The following is a 26,889-nucleotide window of genomic DNA, read 5'->3' on the forward strand; positions in this document are numbered from 1 at the left end:
TTGAGAGGACTGCCGCATTTATGATTTTGTCCAGCCAGGATATACCCATAATGTGCTACAGACAGCAAAGTTGGAAATTATTGAGCTTTCCTGGTATCTGTAAGCCGCCCATGTTTCACAGCCATACAGCAAGGTGCTGAGAACACAGGCCTTACAAACCATCAGCTTGGTCCTAAGGGTCAGCTTGGTGTTATCCCATGCACGTTTTGCAAGTCAGCCAACGGTGGTAGCTGCTTTCCCTACGCGTGTATCGAGCTCTGCATCAAGGGGCAGATTGTCACTGTGGACCCAAGGTAGCAGAATTTGCTAACCACGTCCAGTGGGGTGTTGAGTGTGATCAGAAGCGGAGATGTAACACTTCATCCCATGACCACAGTTTTCTTGAAGCTTAATAGTCAAGGACTACAAGTTACAGACATGGGAGAGACAGTTCGTGAGATCAACTAGTGCAGCATCATCGGCGTAGAGGAGTTCTCTGATCAGGACGTGATGTGTTTTTGTCTTTACTTTCAGCCTTGATAGATTGTAGAGCTTGCCATCTGACCTAGTGTGAAAGTAGACTCCTTCCATATCTGCAGGGAAAACAAAGGTCAGGAGCATGGAAAAGAAGATGCCAAACAGAGTGAGGACTAGGACACAACCCTGTTTCACTCCATTCTTCAAACCAAAACTGTCAGAAGTGGAGCCACCAAACTGTACAGTGCAGTGCATGTTGTGCTTATGCATTCAGAATTGCAGTTTTAGTTTGTTCATAATCAAAGGAACTTTCTTATAACTGGGAAAAAGCTTCTTGAGCCGTACCCACGAACTTGCCTTGTAAGAAGAGAGTCCAAAATTCTTTCAGCCAAATGAGAGAAAATATGACTTGACCGCTTCTTCATTTGAATTTTGGCACTGACCCTGAGTGTCTCAGTACATCAAAGTTTTGCTCTGAATTGGAGATAAGGTTTGAGTGGCTAGCAGGATTCTCATTTTGGGTTTACAGCCTCTGTAACTCAGTTCTCTGCAATTGTGCTTCCTCTCTTTTCAAAAACTGTCTTTCCTCTTTTTTTCTTTCTGACGCTAACATTCTTTTTTTTTCAACTCTATTTCTTCCCTTTTCACCTGCAACTGGATTCGAGCTAGAATTAGTTTCCTAGACTCTGATTCTATGCTCTCTTCTGGTTCAAGGGTAAGTTTAAAATGGCTAGCTAGACTTTTCACCAGTTCAGGTTTCTTTGCTTTTTGTTTGCAAGTGATTCCCAAATCTGTAGCTATGCTTTTTAAATCTTCAATACTTAATTTGTTTAACTTGTCGTGGGATATCTCTCCCTGCTCTACAAACTCATTAGCGTTAAATGTGGCCATCTCTTTGGTTTCTCGCACTATAGAGAAAAAACAGAAGAATACAAGAAAACCTGTTTGTTTATTTTTCTGCAGTTTTAGAGGTCAGTTTTCCTCCCGTTTTCCAAATCTCTCATTTCGTCTGGCGGTTCAGATCCTGGCTTCGATCCCTCAAATTATTACGGCCACGTGACAAGATATGGGTGGTTCCCGCTGTTCAACTCCCCACCTGACCGCAGCCAGTGTGTTTTGTTATTAGGGTATAACCCCTTGGTGTTTTATTTGTCAAATAAATAGACGATGACAGGTTTGCTTAGAGGTTTAAAAACAGAAAATCAATTGTTTATTGATCAATACGCCTTATCCTGAAATTGTCACAACTGCATCCACTCATACATTAGCTCATGCACACATACAATAAGAGACAGATAGAGAAGAAAAAGGGATGTGACTATAAATGGGGGTGGGGGGGGGTAGGTTTCGGGGGAGGTCATGTAAACCTTTTGAATTCTCTTGAAGATTGAGTTCACATTGGTTGCAAGCCTGAGGTGATTGTAAATTTTCCCTCTTGGTTGAATATTCAGTTGAAGACAGTGGATCACTTCCAGTTCACTGCTGTCTAGTGTAGATGTAGGATTCTACAGCAGGGCTCATGCCTTCTGGTGTGCTGGAAGCAACCTTCCGGATACTGCTTTTCTTCTTTCTCTTTCTGCCAGGGTTTCTCCCTGGGCTGCTTTGTAAAGCTGTGTTAACTCTCACCTCCTGGTAGGGGATGCATTGGTTTCCTCCCCATGGTGATTGCACAATGGCCCAGAATGTGGCTACTTTATGCCTTCTTTGTTTCAGAAGAAGACATTCAATTCTGGAATGGGTGTAGGATGGCTACAATTGACACATATTAGCTTTTGAAGATTTTCCTATATCCTTGTCAGGCAGTTTGAATATACAAAGGCCAATCCTTTTTCTTTCCCTTCGGTGGCCATTTTGGAGCATTGTTCACTTTTTAAAATAAAAGTTAATTTTTAAAAGATAAAGTCAGTTTTTTTTATAACTCTTCTAGTTTTGTTCATATTTCTACCCCCACCTGCCATACATAGCCATTCTTCATGTCTGAACCTACATAGTGAGAGTAACAGACTGTGGACAATTATTCCTTCCCTTACCCTGAGCGCAAAGACCAATTGCAATGTCCTAAGTGCCACCATGACTGAAGTCTGCCAAATAAATACAGAAAGGCAATCTAATTCGTGACTGCCACCTGATCTGTACAAAGATATCAGGAAGGTGACCAAAAACTAAGTCAAAGAGATGGATTTTGAGGAAGATGGACAGACAGAGAGGTTCAGGAAGGGAATTCTAGACATGGGACCTGGACATTTGAAGGCACAGCTAACCTACCTTTTGGCCAGAAGGTCATGGGAGCGGTAGATAAAAAAAAATACAGTATTGTCATAGTCCTGATCGAAATGCTTTATTTCTTAACACGTTAGTTATGCGCTCAATTTTCCCCATGTTAATTGGTGTCTTTCCGCCCTCTCTTATTTCATCTATTTGGGCTATGTGGCTAATATGTTTCCAAAACTACACTCATGGCACTTGGGGATCGCTGTTAGCGGTCTTCAGATGTGATCTAGCATTGATTTTGCTTCCAAATTTTCTTCCTTTCTGTCCCAACTTGGAAGATGCTTGGCATCCACTTGATATGCCTTGCAGCAGTGCAGTTTAGATCAGGAATTTAGGAGTATGGGATGTTAGACTAATTTTTTTTTCAGAGATACAGCACTGAAACAGGCCCTTCGGCCCACCGAGTCTGTACCGACCAACAGCCACCCATTTATACTGACCCTACAGTAATCCCATATTCCCTACCACCTACCTATACTAGGGGCAATTTACAATAGCCAATTTACCTATCACCTGCAAGTCTTTGGCTGGCACCCGGCGAAAACCCACAAGGTCATAGGGAGAACTTGCAAACTCCGCACAGGCAGTACCCAGAATTGAACCCGGGTCCCTGGAGCTGTGAGGCTGCGGTGCTAACCACTGCGCCACTGTGCCACCCAATTACTCCAGTTCCCCTTAAAAAAAAAAATGGGTGCAATTCCATTAATAGCACTGGTTCTCTGTTACCTAGTCAAAAGGTTCATTTTTCATATGAGTGTCTGGAGAGCATCAGTGGCCCATTTCATTGAGAATCAATCCTTCTTGGGATGTGAGCATCGCTGGCAATCTCAGCATTTGTTGCCCATCCTAATTGCCCTTGAGAAGGTGGTGGTGAGCCGCTGCCTTGAACCGCTGCAGTTTAATGTGGTGTAGGTATACCCACAGAGCTGTTGGGAAGGGAGTTCCAGGATTTTGACCCAGCAACAGTGAAGGAACAGCGATATAGTTCCAAATCAGGATTGTGACTGACTTGGAAGAGAACTTGCAGGTGGTGGTATTCCCGTACATCAGCTGCCCTTGTTCTAGGTGGTAGAGGTTAGGAATTTGGAAGGTGGTGTCGAAGGAGCCTTGGTGATTTGTTGCAGTACATCTTGTAGATGGTACTCACTGCTGCTACTGTGCGATGGTGTTGGAGGGAATGAATGATTAAGGTGGTGATTGGGGTGCCAAACAGGCGGGCTGCTTTGTCCTGGATGGTGTCAGGCTTCTGAGTGTTTTTTGGAGCTGTACTCATCCAGGCAAAGTGAAGAGTATTCCATCACACTCCTGCTTTGTACCTTGTAGATAGTGGACAGGTTTTGGGGAGTCATGAAGTGAGTTACCCGTTGCCGAATTCCCAGCCTCTGCTCTGCCCTTGTAGCCACAGTAATTATACAGCTGGTCCAGTTCAGTTTCAATCAATGGTAAAGCCTTCCCTCCCTCCCCACCCTCTCCAGGATGTTGATAGTTGGGGATTCAGCGATGGTAATGCTATGGAATGTCATGGGGAACTGGTTAGATTCTCTCTTGTTGGAGATGGTCATTGCCTGCTACTTGATTGGCACGAATGTTACTTGCCACTTATCAGCCGAAACCTGAATGTTGACAAGGTCTTGCTGCATGTGGGCATGGACTGCTTCAGTATCTGAGGAGATGCAAATGATACTAAACAATGTGCATTCTTCTCTTTGGCCTCCTTGTCTCAAGAGACAATGGGTAAGCGCCTAGAGGTGGTCAGTGGTTTGTGGAGCAGCGCCTGGAGTGGCTATAAAGGCCTATTCAAGAGTGACAGGCTCTTCCACAGGCGCTGCAGATAAAATTGGCTGTCGGGGCTGTTACACAGTTGGCTCTCTCCTTGCACTTCTGTCTTTTTTCCTGCCAACTACTAAGTCTGTTCGACTCCCCACTCTTTAGCCCCGCCAGCTCTGGCGATCACTGGCAACTGACTCCCATGACTTGTGGTCAATGTCATCGGACTTCATGTCGCGTTTGCAGACGTCTTTAAAGCGGAGACATGGACAGCCGGTGGGTCTGATACCAGTGACGAGCTCGCTGTACAATGCGTCCTTGGGGATCCTGCCATCTTCCATGCGGCTCACATGGCCAAGGCATCTCAAGCGCTGCTGGCTCAGTAGGGTGTATAAGCTGGGGATGTTGGCCGCCTCGAGGACTTCTGCATTGGCGATACAGTCCTGCCACCTGATGCCAAGGATCCTCCGGAGGCAGCGAAGATGAAATGAGTTGAGACGTTGCTCTTGACTGACATATGTTGTCCAGGCCTCGCTGCCGTAGAGCAAGGTACTGAGGACACAGGCTGGAACACTTGGACTTTTGTGTTCCGTGTCAGTGTGCCATTTTCCCACACCCTCTTTTGCAATCATCAGCAAACAATAACTACTTCTGACGTTATGGAAGGAAGGTCATTGATGTAGCTGAAGATGGTTGGGCCTAGGACACTACCCTGAGGAATGCCTGCATCATGTCCTGGGGCTGAGATGATTGACGTCCCGCAACCATCTTCCTTTGTGCTAGGTATAACTCCAACCAGTGGAGAGATTCCCCCCCCTCCCCCCCACCCACCCACAATGATTCCTATTGACTTCGATTTTGCTAGGGCTCCTTGATGCTACATTTGGTCAGATACTACCTTGATGTCAAGGGCAGGCAATCTCACCTCAACTCTGGAATTCAGCTCTTTTTGTCCATTTTTGGACCAAGGCTGTAATGAGGTCAGGAGCCGAATGGCCCTGGCTGAACCAAACGGTGAGCAGGTTGCTGCTGAATAGGTGCCACCTGACAGCACTGTCAACAACATCTTCCATCGCTTTGCTGATGATTGAGTGTTGACTGATGGTGCGGTAACTCACTGGATTAGATTTGTTCTTTTTGTGGACAGGACATACCTGGGCAATTTTCTACATCGGATAGATGCCAGTGCTATGGCTGTACTGGCACAGCTAGATCTGGGAAACAGGTCTTCAGTAGTCAGGATGTTCAGGGCCCATATCCTTTACAGTATCCAGTGCCTTCAGCTTTTTCTTGATATCACGTGGAGTGAATCCAATTGGCTAAAGACTGGCATCTATGATGATGGGCATCAAGGAGGAGGCTGAAATGGATCATCCACTCAGCACTTCTAGCTGAAGATTGTTGCAAATGCTTTAGCCTTGCCTTTTGAACTGACCTGCTAGGCTCCTCCATCATTGAGGATGGGGATATTTTTGGAGCCTCTTCCTCCAGTTAGTTGTTTAATTGTCCACCACCATTCACGACTGGATGTGGCAGGGCTGCAGAGCTTTGATCTGATTCATTGATTGTGGGATCGCTTAGCCCTTTGTATAGCAGGGGTGTTCAATGTTTTTGTGCGAGGGGCTCTCTCTCTTATTCTCCCTCTGTCTCTCCCTCTATCTCTGTCTCTATCTCTCTCTCCCCGTGTTTGTGTGTCTCCCTCTCTGCCCTCCTGTCTGTCTTTCTCTTCTCCCCCCCCCCCCCCCGCCACGTCTGTCTCTTCTCTCTTCTGCCCCCTCCCCCCGTATTTATGTATGTCTCTCTCTGCCACTCTGTCTGTCTGTCTGTCTCTCTCTCTTTCCCCCCTCCCATCTGTCTTTCTGTCCCTCTCCCTCTCTCTGTATCTACCCCTCTCTCTGTCCCTCCCCCTCTCTCTGACCCTGTCCCTCCCTCTCCTCTCTGTCCCTCTCTCTCCCTGTCTCTCTGTCCTCTCTCTCTCTCTCTCTGTCTCTGTCCCTCTCTCTGTCTGTCTCTCTCTCCCTCTCTCAGTCCCTCTCCCCCTTTCTCCCTCGCACCCCCCTCACCACCTGACGCAAGCCCAGTCTGGCAGATACGTCCTTCAGGACTCGGCAAACAGTCAGTAGTGGTGCTACTGAGCCACTCTTGGTAGTGGACATTGCAGTACATGTTGTGCCCTTGCTACCCTCAGTGCTTCTTCAACATGGAGAAGCACTGATTCATCAGCTGAGGGAGGGCGGTAGGGGTAATCAGCAGAAGGTTTCCTTGCCCATGTTTGAATTGCTGCTATGAGATTTCATGGGGTTTCGAGTCAATGTTGATGACTCCTAAGGCCACTCCCTCCTGACTGTATACCACTATGCTGCCGCCTCTGGTGAGTCTGTCCTGCTGGTGGGACAGGACATACCCAGGGATGGTGTGGAGGTTTCTGGGACATTGGCTGTAAGATATGATCAAGTGAGTATGACTGTGTCAGTCTGTGGGACAGCTCTCCCACTTTTGGCACAAGCCCCCACATGTCATTAAGGAAGACTTTGCAGGGTTGACTGGGCAGGGTGTGCCTTTGTCTCTTTGTCGTTTCCAGCGCTAAGGTCGATGCCGGCTGGTCCATCTGTTTTTGTTTTATTCTTCAACCTTTCTGTTGCGGTTTGATTCAACTGAGTGGCTTGCTAGGCTGTTTCAAAGGGCAGTTAAAAGTCAATCACATTCCTGTGGGTCTTGAGTCATATGTGGGCCCGACGGCTTAAGAATGGCAGATTTCCTTCCCTGAAAGCCATTAGTGAACCAGATGGGTTTTTGCAACGATTCAGTAGTTTCATAATCATTATCAATCAGACTAACATTTTGTTTGAAATTTATTTATTAAATTTAAATTCCCCCAGCTGACGTGATGGGATTTAATCTGATGTCTTCAGTGCATTAGTCCAGTAACATTACTACCATGTACCATCTCCTTGCCTGCCCATGTTCATCTAGCAAGTTTCTTTGGTTAGTGGTCAATAGCAGGAACCATATCGCTCACCCATCACTCCAGTCCCTATTGTCTTATATTGAATGCAACCAATTTAAAATTCTCATCCTTGTGTTTAAATTCCTATCTCTGTAACCCTACAACAGCAACTTGCATTTATATAGCATTTTTAACATGGTAGATTATCCCAAGGCACTTCACATAAGTATAATCAGACAAAAAATAATTACAAACCCTCTGTATCTCTTTTTCTCTAACTCTGGCCTCTTGTGCATCTGCAACCCCTACCCCAACCCCCCCCCCCCCCCACCCATTTATCCCACCATTAGTGGCTGTGCCTGCAACAGTCTAGGTCCCATGCCTAGAATTCCCTCCCTGAACTCCTCTGCCTCTCCATTTTTCTTAACACCCATCTCTTTGACTCATCCTTTGGTCACCCTCCTAATATCTTCAATTTTGGCTCGCTCTGCATTTTTATCTGATTTAAACTTTGGGGCATTTTTCTAAATTCAAGGCATATTGTATGTGTGTTTTCTTTCCACTCTCCCCAGCCAGTTTGGAGGGTCCTGAGTGGGGAGAACTTGATTTACATTGGCTAACTCAGTTGGACCTGGGATTGAACCAAGGTCCTTCTTGGTCTATATGGTTCTACTGGCAGTGATCTATGTGGCTCAACTAATAGCGTTAATTAGCTTTCCAAAATACAATTTTTAAAAGTATACCTAATTCATACCCTAGTAAATTCACATTTTTTCTCCATTTCGTTTTCATACCCTTGTATCAATTCCTGTTTTCATGCTGTTGTGACTCAAAGTCAATGGGAATTTGTGTATTTGTTTGTAAAACTGCTTTTTACTCCTAGTATTCCCCCCAACTGACTGACCCTGCAGCATTTCACGACTGAGTTAATCTTCCCTCTCGTTTGTCTATTTGAACCTGGTTTCTTGTCCTTTTTCACTACCCACCCCTCCAGGTCCCAATTCCACCTGAACTCATTTGCTCGCAAGAAAGAACTTGCACTTCACAATCTCAGGACGTCCCAAGGTGCTTTACAGCCAATGAAGTCTCTTTGAAATGTAGCCTCTATTGTAATATTGGAACCTCGATAGAAGAATGTGGGTACTTTGACAATGGTGATAACAGTAATTGGATAACACTGATACTTTGATTTTGTGTGTTAGCCACAAGATACTCCAGATGGTCATCGCGCTCCGTTTCCCGTACAGCAGCGAAGCAGCAGTACCCGCAGCATTGACACTCAGACCCCATCAGGAATGGATCGGAGCAGTACCAGCAGCAGCCGGTCCCAGTCCATCTCACCAACATTCCTCACCATAGCCAATGAAGGTAGTGGAGAGAGCCCATGCTATACTGAAGACCTGCTTACAGATGGCAGAGAGAAAGGTATTGGGTGCCAGTTGGAGGAATGCTGTTAGGATATTAATTCTGCTAACCTGCATTTGTTTATGCTTAAAGCTTTTGGATTAAATTGCTTTTGAATCAACAACCCATCTGACAAAGCTACCATTTTCTCAAATTCTATCCTTTTATGAGCAGTTTGCTACTGTTGGAAGGAGGTGTTTGTGTAGTTCTTCATCAGAACTTTAATTGTGGCAGATTTCCCAGTAATGACATTTCTGGGCAGGTGTATGTTAGTCAAAGCACAGTATTTGTGGCAAATTTTTCATTTTGATACTCCTTGTTTTTTGTGGTATATTTGTCTGGTTCCCTTTTGCCACAGCAAGTTTCTCTCCATGGCTCGGAAACTGGATGCTGAATGGTGCTAGATCATATTCTGGCCTCCACTTGGCACAACCCACAGCAACATTGCCAAAATCAGGAACCAGAGTTTGCAGAGCAGGTAGAAAGGAGATGTCACCGATACAAACCGCCGCCCTTTCAGTGCAGTTTTCTGCAACGTCAAAAGAATTTTTTCTCTTGCACTATTCCTCCTTTACACTTCATCTCTTGATGGTGGTAAACTTAAGGGAAAACAGTTCTGAAATGAGAAAGGAAAAGTTTCACCGTTTCCTGTCTCTAAGCTTTCCTCCTGTTTGGTTGAACATGAGGCAGAATCAGCAAGACATTTGGAGAGTAACTTGTTGAGTTTTAGTGCAGATAGGCTCTGATTTTTGTAATGCTGACACTTCCTCAACTGTTCAACATCCAGAATGAAATGAATAGGGTGGGAGGGGCAAGAGAACATGGGGCCACTCTCCTTTGCAGCCTTTATTTGTGGAGTGCCATAACGCAGTCTATTTCGAGCTGATACAAAGGTACCTATTGTCTCATGCCAGGCCCATTAGCCAGGATAACTCGGGAGTGTTAAGCAATTTGTTATTGCTTCACAGATGGCCAACATGTATTCACATCCATTGTTGTGATAACGATTCTAATCATAAAAGTAAAAGCAAAATACTGCAGATGTTGGCAATCTGAAATGAAAATAGAAAATGCTGGAATTACTCAGCAGGTCTGGCAGCATCTGTGGAGATCAGGTCAATGACCTTTCATCAGAACTGGCAAAGGTTAGAAATGTAATTGGTTTTAAGCAAGTGAAGCAGGAGTGTGGGGGTGGGGATGAGAACGAAATGAAAGGTGTGTGATAGGGCAGAGGGCAGGAGAGATTAAATGACAAAGACGTCATGGCACAAAGGCAAAGGGAATGCTAATACAAAGCATTAGTCCAGCGAGAATGTTAATGACAGAGTAATACAGCTCTGTCCAAAAGCACAAACATGAAAAACCAAATTTAAGGCAGGTACATGGTTAAAAAAATACTAAATAATAAAAAAAAAAGGCCAGTCATGCTCTGAAATTATTGAACTCAAATTTGAGTCCGGAAGGCTGTAGAGTGACTAATCAGAAAATGAGGTACTGGTCCTCGAACTTGCGTTGATGTTCACTGGAATGGGTGATTTTAACTTCCCCTATATTGACTGGGACTCACTTAGTGCTAGGGGCTTAGATGGGGCAGAATTTGTAAGGAGCATCCAGGAGGGCTTCTTGAAACAGTATGTAGATAGTCCAACTAGGGATAGGGCCGTACTGGACCTGGTATTGGGGAATGAGCCCGGCCAGGTGGTCGAAGTTTCAGTAGGGGAGCATTTCGGGAACAGTGACCATAATTCCATAAGTTTTAAGGTACTTGTGGATAAGGATGAGTAGTCCTTGGGTGAAGGTGCTAAATTGGGGGAAGGCTAATTATAACAATATTAGGCAGGAACTGAAGAATTTAGATTGGGGGAGGCTGTTTGAGGGTAAATCAACATCTGACATGTGGGAGATTTCAGATGTCAGTTGATTAGAATCCAAGACCAGCATGTTCCTGTGAGGAACGAGGATAAGTTTGGCAAGTTTCGGGAACCTTGGATAACGTGTGATATTGTGAGTCCAGTCAAAAAGAAAAAGGAAGCATTCGTAAGGGCTGGAAGGCTAGGAACAGACGAATCCCTTGAGGAATATAATGACAGTAGGAAGGAACTTAAGCAAGGAGTCAGGAGGGCTAAAAGGGGTCATGAAAAGTCATTGGCAAACAGGATTAGGGATAATCCTAAGGCTTTTTATACATATATAAAGAGCAAGAGGGTAACTAGGGAAAGGGTTGGCCCGCTCAAGGACAGAGAAGGGAATCTATGTGTGGAGCCAGAGGAAATGGGCGAGGTACTAAATGAGTACTTTGCATCAGTATTTACCAAAGAGAAGGAAGTGGTGGATGATGAGCCTAGGGAAGGGAGTGTAGATAGTCTCAGTCATCACATTATCAAAAAGGAGGAGGTGTTGGGTGTCTTGCAAAGCATTAAGGTAGATAAGCCCCCAGGGCCTGATGAGATCTACCCCAGAATACGAGGGAGGCAAGGGAAGAAATTGCTGGGGCCTTGACAGAAATCTTTGCATCCTCATTGGCTACAGGTGAGGTCCCAGAGGACTGGAGAATAGCCAATGTTGTTCCTTTGTTTAAGAAGGGTAGCAAGGATAATCCAGGAAATTATAGGCCGGTGAGCCTTACATCAGTAGTAGGGAAATTATTAGAGAGGATTCTTCGGGACAGGATTTACTCCCATTTGGAAACAAATGGACTTATTAGCGAGAGGCAGCATGGTTTTGTGAAGGGGAGGTCGTGTCTCACTAATTTGATTGAGTTTTTTGAGGAAGTGACAAAGATGATTGATGAAGGAAGGGCAGTGGATGTTATCTATCGGGACTTCAGTAAAGCCTTTGACAAGGTCCCTCATGGCAGATGGTACAAAAGGTGAAGTCACACGGGATCAGAGGTGAGCTGGCAAGATGGATACAGAACTGGCTCGCTCATAGAAGACAGAGGGTAGCAGTGGAAGGGTGCTTTTCTGAATGGAGGGCTGTGACTAGTGGTGTTCCGCAGGGATCAGTGCTGGGACGTTTGCTGTTTGTAGTATATATAAATGATTTGGAGGAAAATGTAGCTGGTCTGATTAGTAAGTTTGCGGACGACACAAAAGGTTGGCGGAGTTGCGGATAGTGATGAGGATTGTCAAAGGATACAGCAGGATATAGATTGGTTGGAGACTTGGGCGGAGAAATGGCACATGGAGTTTAATCCGGACAAATGTGAGGTAATGCATTTTGGAAGATCGAATGCAGGTGGGAAGTATACAGTAAATGGCAGAACCCTTAGGAGTATTGACAGGCAGAGAGATCTGGGCGTACAGGTCCACAGGTCACTGAAAGTGGCAACGCAGGTGGATAAGGTAGTCAAGAAGGCATACGGCATGCTTGCCTTCATCGGTCGGGGCATAGAGTATAAAAATTGGCAAGTCATGCTGCAGCTGTACAGAACTTTAGTTAGGCCACACTTAGAATATTGCGTGCAATTCTGGTTGCCGCACTACCAGAAGGACGTGGAGGCTTTGGAGAGGGTACAGAAGAGGTTTACCAGGATGTTGCCTGGTCTGGAGGGCATTAGCTATGAGGAGAGGTTGGATAAACTCGGATTGTTTTCACTGGAACGACGGAGGTGGAGGGGCGACATGATAGAGGTTATGAGCGGCATGGACAGAGTGGATAGTCAGAAGCTTTTTTCCAGGGTCGAAGAGTCAGTTACTAGGGGTCATAGGTTTAAGGTGAGAGGGGCAAAGTTTCGAGGGGATGTGCGAGGCAAGTTCTTTACACAGATGGTGGTGAGTGCCTGGAACTTGCTGCCGGGGGAGGTGGTGGAAGCAGGTACGATAATGACGTTTTAGAGGCATCTTGATAAATACATGAATAGGATGGGAATAGAGGGATACGGTCCCCGGAAATGCAGAAGGTTTTAGTTTAGGCAGGCATCAAGATCGGCGCAGGCTTGGAGGGCCAAATGGCCTGTTCCTATGCTGTACTGTTCTTTGTTCTTTGGAATGCTGCAGCAGACCCAGGACAGAAACATAGGTGTGAGAGCAGGGTGGTGTGTTGGAATGGCATGCAACCAGAAGCTCGAGGTCCTGCTTGTGGGCTGAGTGGAGGTGTTCCGCACTGCGGTCACCCAATTTGCATTTGGTCTGCCCAATTTAGAGGAGACCACATTGTGGGCAGCGAATCCAGTGTGCTAAATTGGAGGAAGTACAAGTAAATTGCTGCTTCGCCTGGAAGGAGTTTTTGGGGCCTTAGATGGTGAGGAGAGAGGAGGTAAAGGGGCAGGTATTACACCTCCAGGGTGGCACGGAGGGAACGATCCCTTCAGAATGCTGACAGGGGAGGGAGAGGAAGATGTGTTTGGTATTGGCGTCACGCTAGAGGTGGTGGAAATGGCGGAGGATGATCCTTTGGATGTGGAGGCTGGTGGGGTGGAAAGTGAAGACAAGGGGAACCCTGTTACGGTTCTGGGAGGGAAGGGAAAGGGTGAGGGAAGAAGTGCAGGAAATGGGTCAGACATGGTTGCGGGCCCTGTCAACCACAGTGGGGTGAATCCTTGGTTGAGGAAAAGGGAAGACATGTCAGAAGCACTGCTTTGGAAGGTCGCATCATCAGAACAGATGTGTGGAGGTGGAGGAACTGAGATAATGGAATAGAGTCCTTACAGGATGCAGGGTGTGAGGAAGCTTTTATTTATTCATTCATGGGATGTGGGAATCACTGGCTAGGACAGCATTTATTGCCCATCCCAAATTGCCCTTGAGAAGGTGGTGGTGAACCACTGCAGGCCATGTGGGGTAGGTACACCCACAGTGTTAGGAAGGGAATTCCAGGATTTTTGACCCAGTGACAGTGAAGGAACAGCGATATAGTTCCAAGACAGGATGGTATGTGGCTTGGAGTGGAATTTGTTGGCGGTGGTGTTCCCATGCATCTGCCGCCCATGTCCTTCCAGCTGGTAGAAGTCGTGGGTTCGGAAAGTGCTGTCTAAGGAGCCTTGGTGCGTTGTTGCAGTGCATCTTGTAGATGGTACACACTGCTGCCACTGTGCGTCGGTGGTGGAGGGAGTGAATGTTAGTCAGTGAGTGTAGTCAATTCTCATCATGTGGCTATAGCGTGAGGTATTTGCAGAAAATGTTGTGCTGATAGAGGGGGTCTTTGGTTTGGTTGACAGACCTGCTGGCAAATTTCAGCAAATGTGGGTATCACACGAGCATACGAATTGGGAGCAGGAGTAGGCCACTCTGCCCCTCAAGCCTTCTCCATCGTTCAATAAGATTGTGGCTGATATAATTGTAACCTCGATTCCTACCTAACCCTGATAACCTTTCACCCCCTTGCTTATCAAGAATTTATCTACCTCTGCCTTAAAAATATTCAAAGACTCTGCTTCCACTGCCTTTTGAGGAAAAGCTCCAAAGACTCACGATCCTCTTCAGAGGAAAAATTTCTCCTCACCTCTGTCTTAAATGGGAGACTCCTTATTTTTAAACAGTGACCCTGAGATTCTCCCACAAGGGGAAGCATCCTTTCCACATCCACCCTGTCAAGACCCCTCAGGATCTTATATGTTTCAATCAAGTCGCCTCTTACTCTTCTAAACTCCAGCAGATACAAGCCTAGCCTGTCCAGCCTTTCCTCATATGACAACCCGCTCCTTCCAGGTATTAGTCCAGTAAACTTTCAGCCTGTTTCCCTCAGTTTCTTTGATCAAGATTGAGATAAGTAACTGGAATTTGCTTTGACATCTGTTACGGACAGATGGGAGATGCTAGGAATGGTTTCCCCTTTTTTCACCTCTCAACTGACTGAAGACCGCGTGTTTTTTAAAAATTTGTTTTCACTCCTGAGCGTTTTAGTGGTCAACAAACAAACAAATGACAAATTTGCTCATAAGTTTAAAAGAAAGATAATGTTTATTATACAACACCCGAAAATATATGCAAATTCACCCGCTCTCTCACGCATACAGATATCCACACTCACAAGAAAAGTTATAGATTAAAAGATAATATGCATTTAGGTCTGATGGTTTTAAAAGGGTTGCTGTAAAATTTGATTTTTCCTCGGGGTGAAGACTTGAAACTTTGCTGGGCCGAATTTTCCGTTTTTGAAGAAAAAAAATTCGGAAGGTTCAGGAGGACGGATATTTTGTTGCAGACTTGTTATATCTCAGTCACAGTTCAATGACAAAAGTCTGGTTCGATTTCTCAGGTAGGAAGTTCAAGGCTAACTCCAGTCTCTGCCTACATGTAGTTTAAAGATGGTGATCTTCGCTGAAATAGATGGAATTTTTACTTTTGAACTAACAACTGAATTAACCAACACTGATTCCGCTTCGATGGTTCCAGATCACGCTGCTTCTTCGCTTGCACGCTGTTGTTGCTGGTCACAGCCCTTTCTCCTGATTGGTCATTTTAAATCTGGGCTGCTTTGGCATGCCTCAAGTATTCATTCATTCGTGTGATGTGGACATTACTGGCTAGGCCATCATTTATTGCCCATCCCTAATTGGCCTTGAGAACGTGGTGGTGATCAGCCGTCTTGAACTGCTGCATTCCGTGTGTTGTAGGTACATCCGCATTGCTGATAGGAAGGGAGTTCCAGGATTTTGACCCAGCGACAGTTAAGGAATGGTGATATAGTTCCAAGTCAGGTTGGTGCGTGGCTTGGAGGGGAACTTGCAGGTGGTGATGTTCCCATGCATCTGCTGACCTTGTTCTTCTAGGTGGAAGAGGTCGCAGGTTTGGAAGGTGCTGTTGAAGGAGCCTTGGTGCGTTGCTGCAGTGCATCTTGTAGATGGTACACACTGCTGCCACTATGTGTCGGTGATGAAGAGAGTGAATGTTGAAGGTGGTGGATGGGATGTCAATCAAGCGGGCTGCTTTGTCCTGATCGGTGTCAAGTTTCTTGAATGTTGTTGGAGCTGCACCCATCCAGGCAAGTGGAAAGTATTCCATCACACTCCTGACGTGTGCTTTGTAGATGGTGGTGGACAGGCATTGGGGAGTCAGGAGGTGAGTTACCCGTCTCATGATTCCCAGCCTCTGACCTGCTCTTGTAGCCACAGCATTTATGTGGCTGGTCCATTTCAGTTTCTGGTCAATGGTAACTCCTCCCCAGGATGTTGATAGCGGGGGATTTAGCGATGGGGATGCCATTGAACATTAAGGGGAGGTGGTTAGATTGTCTCATTTGAGATGGTCATTGCCTGACACTTGTGTGGTGTGAATATTACTTGCCACTTATCAGCTCAAGCCTGGATGTTGTCCAGGTCTTGCTGCATCTGGACATGGGCTGCTTCAGTATTTGAGGAGTCGCGAATGGTGCTGAACATTGTGCAATCATTAGTGAACATCCCCATTTCTGACCTTATGATGGAGGGAAGGTCATTGATGAGGCAGCTGAAGATGGTTGGGCGTAGGACACTACCCTAAGGAATCCTGCAGTGATGTCCTGGAGCTCAGATGATTGACCTCCAGCAACCACAACCATCTTCCTTTGTGCTCGGTATAACTCCAACCAGCGGAGAGTTCCCCCCGATTCCCATTGACTCCAGTTTTACTAGGGCTCCTTGATGCCATACTCAGTCAAATGCTGCCTTGATGTCAAGGGCAGTCACTCTCGCCTCACCTCTGAAGTTCATCTTTTTTGTCCATGTTTGGACAAAGGCTGTAATGAGGTCAGGAGCTGAGTGGCCCTGGCGGAACCCAAACTGTAGTGCCGCTTGATAGCACTGTCGACGACACCTTTCTTCACTTTGTTAGTCGAGAGTAGACTGATAGTGGTAATTGGCCAGGTTGGATTTGTCCTGCTTTGTGTGTACAGGATATACTTAGGCAATTTTCCACATTCCCAGGTAGATCCCAGGTAGACGGTTGTAGCTGTACTGGAACAGCTTGGCTCAGGGCGCAGCTAGTTCTGGAGCACAGGTCTTCAGTACTGTTGCCGGAATGTTGTCAGGGCCCATAGCCTCTCCAGTATCCAGTACCTTCAGCCATTTCTTGATATCATGTGGAGTGAATTGGACTGGCTGAAGACTGGCATCTGTGATGCTGGGCATCGCAGGAGAAGGCAGAGATGGATCATCCACTTGGCACTTCTGGCTGAAAATGGATGTAAATACTTCAGCCTTGTCTTTTGCACTGATGTGCTGGGCTCTCCCATAATTGAGGATGGGGATGTTTGTGGAGCCACCTCCTCCAGTTAGTTGTTTAATTGTCCACCACCATTCACGACTGGATGTGGCAGAACTGTAGAGGTTAGATCTGATCCATTGGTTGTGGGATCGCTTAGCCCTGTCTATCATATGCTGCTTAAGCAGTTTGGCATGCAAGTAGTCCTGTGTTGTAGCTTCACCAGGCTGACACCTCATTTTGAGGTATGCCTGCTGCTGCTCCTGGCATGCCCTCCTGCACTCTTCATTGAATCAGGGTTGGTCCCCCGGCTTGATGGTAATGTTGGAGTGGGGGATATGCCGGGCCATGAGGTTACAGGTTATGGTTGAATACAATTCTGCTGCTGCTGATGGCCCACAGCGCCTCATGGATGCCCAGTTTTGCATTGCTAGATCTGTTTGAAATCTATCCCATTTAGGACGGTGATAGTGCCACCCAATATGATGGAGGGTATCCTCAATGTGAAGGCAGGACTTTGTCTCCACAAGGACTGTGTGGTGGTCACTCCTACCACTACTGTCATGGACAGGTGCATCTGCGGCAGGCAGATTGGTGAGGACGAGGTCAAGTATGTTTTTCCCTCTTGTTGGTTCCCTCACCACCTGCCGCAGACCCAGTCTAGTAGCAATGTCCTTCAGGACTCGGCCAGCTCGGTCAGTAATGGTGCTACCGAGCCACTCTTGGTGAAGGGCGTTGAAGTCCCCCACCCTGAGTACGTTCTGCACCCTTGTCACCCTCAGTGCTTCCTCCAAGTGCTGTTCAACATGGAGGAGTACTGATTCATTAGCTGAGGGGGCGTAGTAGGTGGTAATAGCAGGAGGTTTCCTTTCCCATGTTTGACCTGGGGTCTAGAGTTGATGTTGGGGACTCCCAGGGCAACTCCCTCCCTACTGTATACCACTGTGCCGCCATCTCTGCTGGCTCTGATCTGCTGATGGGACAGGACATACCCAGGGATGGGGATGGCGGTGTCTGGGGCATTGTCTGTAAGGTATGAATATGTCAGGCTGTTGCTTGACTAGTCTGTGGGACAGTTCTCCCAACTTTGACACAAGCCCCCAGATGTTAGTCAGGAGGACTTTGGAGGGTCGACAGGGCTGGGTTTGCCGTTGTTGTTTCTGGTGCCTAAGTCAATGCCGGGTGGTCCGTCCGGTATTATTCCTTATTAACTTTGTACTGGTTTGATACAATTGAGTGGCTTGCTAGGACATTACAGAGGGCATTTAAGAGTCAGCCACATTCCTGTGGGTCTGGAGTCACACGTAGGCATCATTTTAATTCCAGATTTTTAATTGAATTCAAATTTCACCAGCTGTGGGAACCCATGTCCCCAGAGCATTAGCCTAGGCATCTGGATTCCTAGGCCAGTGACATTACCACTACGCCACCCCTCACACAGCCATTCTTTCTTTCTGGAGTCAGGGGTGTTGATCAAGTATTTGACCTCGATGATCTTTTTCCCCATGCAGTATGGGCCACTAAAGCTGGCTTTCAGGGCTTTGCCCTGTAACGGCACCAGGACCTGATCCGCTGGTTTAAATGTCCGAGCCTCAGCATGTCTGTCAGCTGGGAGGCTTTAAGGTGCTCCTTAGCCAAAGCACATTCTTCAAAAAAAATCACTTGAAAAAGGCTGAGAGATAATTTAACAATGAGTTTCCTCTCTTTGATCTAGAAATTTTACTTTGATCAGCTTAAGGGGGCCTCTTACCTCATGCAGATTGACCAGTCCAAATGGACTGAAGCTTGTCGATTCGTTGGGTGAATCTCTAGTGGCAAACAGCAGAAAAGCTGATCCTTTTCTCAGTCGTGGGGGTACTCACAGCAGTAGGCTCTGATCCTGGTTTTCAGCATTTGTTGATACCATTCTGGAACTCCCTGTGACTGTGGGTGGTATGCTGAGGATTTTAGCTATTCAATGGTGAGGTTTTGCGTAACCTCCTGGAATACCTGGGACATAAGTTGGATCCTTGATCTGATTCGATCTCTACAGGCAGTCCATAGTTAGTGTAAAATTGGGTCAGCCCCTTGACCACGGCTTTTGCTGTGATTTTTCTTAGGGGTATGGCCTCTGGGAATCAGGTGGCCATATCCATGACTAAGAGATATTGAAAACCTGTCCTAGTTCTAGGTAAAGATCCCACACAATCTACCAGAACTCCGCTAAAGGTTCTTCAAAAGCAGGTATGGGTATTAGTGAGGTGGGCTTGATTGCAGGCTGTGGTTTCCTAACCAACCTGGCAGGTATGGCAGGTCCTACAAAATTTAATCACATCTTTGTGGAGGTGAGGCCAGTAAAAGTGCTGGCTTATCTGGGCCTGGGTCTTTTGGATACCCACATGCCTAGCCACTGAGATTTCGTGGGCAATCCTCAAGATTTACCTCCGACATATGGGTGGAACTAAAATTTGGTGGACCACTGTCTACTCCTCTGCAGGTCGCTTTCTCATTACTCCCCTTTTTTTAAGTAATAGCATTTGGGAACCCCTTCTGCTTCTGCCTCAGAATGGGCAGTCTGTGCTATTTTTAAGTCGGGGTCTGCTTGCTGAGCCTCAATCAAAGAGGGTACTCTAAACACCACCTCCTCCTCCTCCTGAATTTCCGAAAAATGTTCCAACCAGCCCGTCCTCTGGGTCATCTGTCCGAATTACTGGCTCAGCTCTGTCTAGCGGAGCTTGCTTAGCCATGGACCTGGCCACTACGCAGTCAGGGAATATTCCAGGGATATCCTCCTGTAACTGTCCATCTCCCTGGCCTCATTTATCTAAGACTACTGGGAGACTATCACTCTACCCCCAGCCAAATCATTGCCCAACAGCAAATCTATTCCAGCCACAGGTAGACTGGCGACAACGCCTACTGTAACCAGTCCAGAGACTAGAGCACACTCTAAGCGGACCCGACATAGGGGTACGGGCATGTACACGCCTTTGATGCCTTTTATCAGAACCTTCACATTCACTGAGCTCTCACCTTCACCCAGCCATTAATGTTTGAGTGGTCCCTGTATCCCTGAACAGAGCAATTGACGTCCTCACCTCATTGGAGGAGTATGGGGTTACCTTTGCATTCAAGCCAAAATCCTGGTAATTGTCGGGGATTTTGTCAGTTTCTGCTGCACCCAGGGCAGTATTCCTAGAGGGATCCATCACCGTGGTTCGGGCCACAGACTTGTCTGCCATGCCACCTGTTCGGGAACCCTTTCCAGGACTGGCCTTGTGAACCTCAACAAAACCTACTGGGTTCCCCTTTAATTTCCAGCAGTTGGCGTTCATGTCTGCTGCTTTACTACAGTGGGAACACACGGGCCTTCGGAAATTATTCCTACCCTGTGCCCTTTTCTTTCTGATTTGTGGAGGGCCCCCTGCATTCTCACTCCTATTCCCCCTTTCACTACCACCCCATCGCCTGTCATTATCTCACTTTCTGTCCTTCCTGGACCTCTGGGGATTTTTAGGGAAGGTTTTCCCTGATTAAAGGGTTTGTGCATGAGTTCATAATAGTCTGCCATTGCAGCAGCGTCCTCACCTTTGTGACCCTTTGTTCTTCTTCAATATGGGTCTTTATATTAGTGGGCAGCACAGTGGCGCAGTGGTTAGCACTGCAGCCTCACAGCTCCAGGGACCCGGGTTCAATTCTGGGTACTGCCTGTGCGGAGTTTGCAAGTTCTCCCTGTGACCGCATGGGTTTTCGCCGGGTGCTCCAGTTTCCTCCCACAGCCAAAGACTTGCAGGTGATAGGTAAATTGGCCATTGTAAATTGCCCCTAGTGTAGGTAGGTGATAGGGAATATGGGATTACTGTCGGGTTAGTATAAATGGGTGGTTGTTGGTCGGCACAGACGGTGGGCCGAAGGGCCTGTTTCAGTGCTGTATCTCTAAATAAAAATAAATAAATATCAATTGGGATGCTATTTTTAAATTCCTCACTTCTCGTAAATTTTCGTACCAGGGTTCTAATTTCAGAGATCTCATCCAGTGATTGACCGCCATGTGTTTCACTCGCTCAAATTTAAGGAAGGTTTGAGCAGGCCTTTTTCAAGTATTTCTGAATTTATGTAGGTATGCTTCAGGGGCAAACATATCAGTGTTTAAAATAGTTTTGGTTTGCTCATAATCTAAAGAGCTTTCCTGTGACAACATGGAGTTAAGCTTCATGGGCTCATTTCACTACTTCGCTGTGTAAAAAGAGGGTCCAAAACTCTCTTGGTCACTTTAAACTGATAGTAATTTTCTCAAAAGAGATAAAATACAATTCAACCTCATTCTCATTATATTTTGTCACTTATTGTAATTGTTTCATAAAACGTTTTGCACCAAATTGGGGTCAGTATTTGAATTGCTACTGGCACCCGCACTTTCCAATTTCAGTCTTTCCCTTTCTAACTCAAACTGCCTTGCCTCTCCTTCCCTTTGTATTTCAAACTCTAATTCCATTCTCTGTATTTCCATTTGAATTCTAGCTAAGGCTACTTTCTCAGTCTCATGTTCCATGCCTGTTTCTTCTGGTTGTGGGAAGGGCTTTCTTGCTTTTGATCTTAAAGGTACTCCCACCTGGTTAGCTACAGCTTTTAAATTCATTAAAATTTGAGAAACTAATGTACCCCAAGGTACCCCTGTTCCACAACCACTTTGGCGCGAATGTGGCCATATCTTAAGTGTTTTAGCACAGTAAAAATACAAGAAAACCTGCTGATTTTTTTACAGTTTTATGATCAATTTACTTCCCATGTCCAATTCACTCATTTAATCTAATGAACTACGCACACGCACACGCACACACATGGAAAGATGAGATTAAAAGATAATATGCGGTGAGGTCTGATGGTTTTAAAAGGAGTTCATTGTAAAACTTGCTTTTTCCCTGGGGTGAAGACTTGAAACGGTGCAGGCCTGGTTTTTCCTTTTTATTTTCTGGTTCACTGAAGAAAAAGAAAAAACGCAAGGTTCAGGAGGATGGATGTTTTGTTGCAGACTTCTCTTGTTATATCTCGGTCACAGTTCAGTGACGAAACCCTGGTTTGATTTCTCAGGTAGGAAGTTCAAGGCCAACTCCAGTCTCTGTCTGCATGTAGTTTAGAGCTGGTGATCTGAGGCAGAGTCCTTCCTCTTCGCTGGGATAGATGAAAAATTTACATTTGAGCTAGTCACTGAATTAACCAACATTGATTCCACTCCAATGGTTCCTGAACACGCTGCTGCTTCACTCACCCGCCACCATTGCAGGTCACAATGCTTTCTCCCAATTGGTCAGTTTAAATCCAGGCTACTTTGGCATTCCTCAAGTCTGTTTCCATTTGTTTCATAAGTTCATTATATAGTTCCTAATTTCTCCTTGTTTGAGCGTAACACAGTTAAACTCAGTACTTTTAACTGTCCATGCAATAAAGTGACTTAACAACATGTATCTGGTCTCGCTTCACCATGTTTTTCAGTCTGCCTCCAAAAAGATTGGAGAAGTGCATGTGAGGACGTTTGTGAAAGACATGATATCCAGTTCTAATCACTAGGATTGTACTGTTATATTATTGTATACTTAGATATTGGACGGTGTGGACTGCCCCTAAATGCAAGATTCAGAGAGAATATCTAACGCAGGCATAAAACTTGCAACAGTTCAGTTGAAATCTCTTGCTATCAGCTACAGTAGCTTTGCCTGTATAAATACTAAATGTTGTATTCCATCTTGTTGCAGAAAGTGGGACTAACTCTCCACTGCCTAAGTACGCATCCTCTCCAAAACCGAACAACAGCTACGACTTCAAGCGAGAACCACCAGAAGGTTGTGAGAGGGTGAAAGCCTTTGAGGAAACTTCGTAAGTATGAGACTACATATGGAATGCATAGGCCAGTCAGTATCGATTCAGTGCACGCCTGGGTTTCAGGGTTCCGCTTGGCTTGTGATCATGGCTACAGCTATTGTTTTATATTCCTGCTAGGCTATAACCATCCAAATCTTAATTATTTCATGATTATTTTTTCTGGTTTGTTTTTTCTCTATTTATTTTAAAGACTTTTTATTCTTTCCTGTGAGAATAACACATTTTTTTAAATATCATTCTCCAATCAAATCTCCACAACAAGTAGAATATGCATTGATCTATATAGAAGATACCCCTGTAAAAGAAGGCCAGTCATTACTCAGGCCTCTTTTTTTTTTTTGCTCTTTTGTCTGAGTCTTTAACATTCTGGCGGTGGTACATAAATTCCCCCTGTTAGTTTGGGGTCATGCACACGTCTAATTTGATTCCAAACTGCTGCCACTAAAAGTGGTCAGAGTTATCAATGGGATTGAAATAAAATTTAATGATGGGTTTGACATTTTTGGGTTGTCTGCTTGAACTCTAAACTAGTATCCAGCTGACCTTTCCAGCTTGTGTTCTGGGGAGGACATTTTGAGCTGCAATACAGGATGAAGTACTGGTGCTTATAGGTGTGTCACTGGTTGAAGCAATATGGGATGAAATACTAGTGCTCATAGGTCTATGACTGGGGGAAATACAGGGTGAAGTATGTACAACCATAGGTCTGTCCCTGGAGGAAACAATTTAGTGATCAATGAAGTGCATCACAAAACATTAATTTGTATTGGCTTATATGATTGTTGCAAGAAAGAAAGAATGCTTGCTGTATAAATTGTTATATTCCAGAAATCCTGTGGTGAAGGAAAGAACTAGAGCCAATTTTCACACACTTTTCTCAGCATTTATTTATTGAAATACACACTACAAGCCCAACAACCCCAGTTTCAGTCTGTTCCTATTTACAGGAGCACAATGAATCACCATTTAATGCCCACCACCTGCATGCAATTATACACAATTAATATAAAAATTGGAATTAATATGTACAACCAAAATTTCAAAACAAATTAAATCAAAGACTTTCATATTCTGTACAAAGCATTACATTCTGAGATGGCCCTCCTCTAGGACCTTTTAACACTTTCTTCACACATGCATTTCTTTTTGTAAAACAATCAGACAATTGATGACTTGCATCCACCCATTTAATTTTAGAGATTTCTTTCTCTCTAGCATTTGTTTCAAGCCAGCAAGGTGAATCTGTAAACTTTTCTCACTCACACCTTTCGTAGAGTGTTCATTATCCCACAATGAACAATTATCTACATAACATTCAATATGATGCCAATTGTACTTAATCACACTAAAATATTTGACAAATAGAATCCCATATCACTGCCTGAACAAGAACCAGTGTTTCAGCAGCCGAAGAATTTTTAACAACCCTTTTTATTTACCTAGCTTTTGAAGCTAAAGGACAACATTTCCCATTTTCACCCATAAGAAATATTATGAAACCAGCGTTTGAAGCATCACTAAAAATATCCAGCTTCATGTCCTTTCGGTCACTTAAGGATGGAAACTCAAGTGTGTATTTATCCAGATTTCACTTTCTTAATGTTTTATTTGCTCTTGAAACGCCCTAAAGTAGAGAATATTTTATCGTAGTACTTAACACCAACATATCAAAACCAGCATCTGGTCTAGCCTGAGCGTCCAACCAGTTCTTCTTTAGATATAACATCATCTTTCTGTGATGTCCGAGTACAATTAACCTCTCTAAATAGGATTATTGATTTAAAGTTATTCCAGGCCCACTTTACTTAATACCTGAACCAGTACATTTAAAAGCCCCACAAGCCTGACGCCCAATCTTAAATTCTACTCTAATCTTATGAATACCACATTTGCCAAATTCCATAGTAATGCACCGTAAGAAATCATCAGCATGCGTCAGGCAGGTGCCTGAAAGTTTTCCTTTATGATACCAATAAAACATTACAGGATCTGCCTTTAGTTGAACACAGCCTACTTTAAGCAAAACCGGTCTCATCAAAAAATACCACACACTGGAAGCATCATTCAGCCTATAGATACATTTGTTTAGTTTCCATAGTTTTCCTTCTGCATCTGCTGCCTCTTTGGGCGGTTTCAAAAACACTTCTCTCTGAAAAGTATCGTCATGCTGAAATGCGAGAGCCAGTAAGGTTTTTAGATTACTGTTCCAGCTATGGGTGAATCCATTGTAACATCTGTATCACCCATTCGCTCTTCAAAACCCTTAGTAACCATCCTTGCTTTAGCCTTATAAGTCCCACCTCTAAGGACGTTTTCAGTACAAATCCATCTATGTGGCAAAGCTTGTTACCCCTTATCTGGTACCTCAGAATAAACAAACTTTCTCCAACTATCTAATTCCCTTTGTTTTGCCTCTCTTAGTTTATCCTCAAGTTTATTGGCAGCCACTAAAACTTCACGATCATCAGGACTTCTGCCTCTAGTTCTGTTACAAGACTGTTCAGTGGCCTTTATTTCATCATCTGATCCATTCAAGCTGCGGTCTCTACTTCCACTGTTCGGTCTGCTGGGACTACTACTGCGAGATCTCCCTCTTGCACTACGGGGGGTCTTTCTCTGGTACGTGATGGCTGTCTGACGCAAGAGTCACTTCCGGATTCACTATTAGTACTCGCACTGTGCTTTCTTACTCTCCACTTTTTCACTCAATTCTGCCAGTCAATGGACCTCATTTCTTGGTCATCATCCTGAAGATTCCAGCATTACTTAAACTTGCCAGTAGCTTTCCCTGCATGCCCCACAATCGAATCCATTCAATCACTGGACTCCTCTAGAATATATGTCACCCGCCTGAGTACCCACTCTAGGCACTTGGCTTGTGGATGTGATAGTTACGAACATACGAATTAGGAGCAGAAGTAGGCCATTTGGCCCCTTTAGCCTGCTCCGCCATTCAAGAAGATCATGGCTGATCTGTTTGTGTCTCGAATTCCACACTCCCATTTACCCCCGATAACCTTTTATCCTGTTGCCTAACAAGAATCTATCTGCTTACGCCTTAAAAATATTCAATGACGCTGCCTCCATCACCTTCTGAGGCAGAGAGTTCCAAAGTCACACAACCCTCAGAGAAAAACTTCTCATCTCTGTCCTAAAAGGGCGACCCCTAATTTTAAAACAGTGTCCCCTAGTTCTGGACTCGTCCACAAGAGGAACCATCCTCTCCATATCCACCTTGTCAAGGCTGTTCAGGATCTTATAAACTTCAATTAAGTCTCCCCTCACTCTTCTAACCTCCAGTGAAAACAAGCCCAGTTTGTCCAACCTTTCCTCATAAGACAACCCGCTCATTCCAGGTATCACTCTTGTAAACCTCCTCTGAACTGCCTCAAACACATTTACATCCTTCCTTAAATAAGAAGGGCAAAACTGCACACAGTATTCAAGATGTGGTCTCACCAATGCCCTGTATAACTGAAGCATCCTTACTTTTAATTTCAATTCTTCTCGTAATAAAGGATAGCATTCCATTAGCCTTCTTTATTACTTGCTGTACCTGCATACTAACGTTTTGTGACTCATACACTAGAACACCCGGATCCCTCTGCACTTCGGAATTCTGCAGTCGTTCTCTGTTTAATTAATACTCTGCTTTTTTATTCTTCCTGCCAAAGTGAACAACTTGACATTTTCTGTTCTGCCCTGTGTTATGATCACTCACATTACCACTATGCAGCCCTTGATCTAGTGCATTCTTACAAAACACATGAGCATCTGAGATACAAGGTGTCTCGTTTACTTCTATCAGCTGCTCAGATTTTGTAATTAACCATTAGGAATGACCGTAACTGTTTGATTGCCATGTTTGATAAGTACCATCTCATCACGACCTATTCCATTCCCTATGACCCTCACTCTTATAGTATACTAAATCTCCTGAATTAAAGTCTCTCTCAGATCATCTTATACGATTCCTCAGTGCTCTCTGAATTTTCTCCAAGAACTCAGCCATGATGAAAACCTGTCTTCCTGCATGTAAAGCATTTAAATATGCAGAAAAAAATA

General features: G+C 45.0%; 1 protein-coding gene across 3 annotated transcripts in view; it reads left to right on the top strand.

Moving 5' to 3' along the window:
* The window catches only part of LOC137372328 (protein FAM117B-like), a 308,596-nt gene that overhangs the window by 270,028 nt on the left and 11,679 nt on the right, over positions 1–26,889 (top strand). For 2 of the 3 annotated variants that reach the window (XM_068036178.1, XM_068036177.1), the window contains 2 exons: positions 8,644–8,866; positions 22,698–22,818. In XM_068036178.1, the coding sequence (XP_067892279.1) occupies positions 8,644–8,866; positions 22,698–22,818 (344 nt within the window). Of the gene's footprint in view, positions 1–8,643; positions 8,867–22,697; positions 22,819–25,245; positions 25,444–26,889 lie in introns of all 3 variants that reach the window. The other variant, XM_068036179.1, reaches the window with a different exon arrangement.

This window comes from Heterodontus francisci, chromosome 7 (assembly GCF_036365525.1).
Source record: "Heterodontus francisci isolate sHetFra1 chromosome 7, sHetFra1.hap1, whole genome shotgun sequence".
NCBI lineage: Eukaryota > Metazoa > Chordata > Chondrichthyes > Heterodontiformes > Heterodontidae > Heterodontus > Heterodontus francisci.